This window comes from Chaetura pelagica, unplaced genomic scaffold (assembly GCF_000747805.2).
Source record: "Chaetura pelagica isolate M959 unplaced genomic scaffold, ChaPel_1.0 C10955281, whole genome shotgun sequence".
NCBI classification, from domain to species: domain Eukaryota; kingdom Metazoa; phylum Chordata; class Aves; order Apodiformes; family Apodidae; genus Chaetura; species Chaetura pelagica.
This window is the reverse complement of record NW_009961626.1, coordinates 1-468: the sequence shown is the minus strand read 5'-3', so window position 1 is coordinate 468 and position 468 is coordinate 1. Positions and strand designations below refer to the sequence as shown.

The window sequence follows — 468 nt, the reverse complement described above, 5'->3', positions numbered from 1 at the left end:
GTTGGTTCTTCTTCCATGGGTCGTTGGGCCCGACAGAACCACCTCCAAGCCTTCGGTGCCTCTTCCCTCCCCCCAGCTACGTGGTGCTGGACCTGATGGAGAGCGACCTCCACCAGATCATCCACTCAGGCCAACCCTTGACCCTGGAGCACGTCAGGTACTTCCTGTACCAGCTGCTGCGCGGCCTCAAGTACATCCACTCGGCCAACGTCCTGCACCGCGACCTCAAGCCCAGCAACCTCCTGGTCAACGAGAACTGCGAGTTGAAGATCGGCGACTTCGGGATGGCCCGGGGGGTGGGACCACCAGATCCTCACCAATCCAAGCCCTTCCTCACCGAGTACGTGGCCACCAGGTGGTACCGGGCCCCGGAACTTCTCCTGTCCCTGCACCGCTACTCGCGCGCCATCGACATCTGGTCCGTCGGTTGCATCTTCGCCGAGATGTTGGGTCGGCGCCAACTCTTCC

The 468-nt window shown here is 62.4% G+C and overlaps 1 protein-coding gene across 1 annotated transcript; it reads left to right on the top strand.

The window, feature by feature from the left end:
• Nucleotides 1-76: 76 nt before the first annotated feature.
• On the top strand, nucleotides 77-450 carry LOC104384781 (mitogen-activated protein kinase 7-like; the record flags this gene model as incomplete). Its single annotated transcript, XM_010005686.1, has 1 exon — nucleotides 77-450. A coding segment is annotated over one exon (374 nt), but the record flags the coding sequence as incomplete, so codon positions are not given.
• Nucleotides 451-468: the final 18 nt, after the last annotated feature.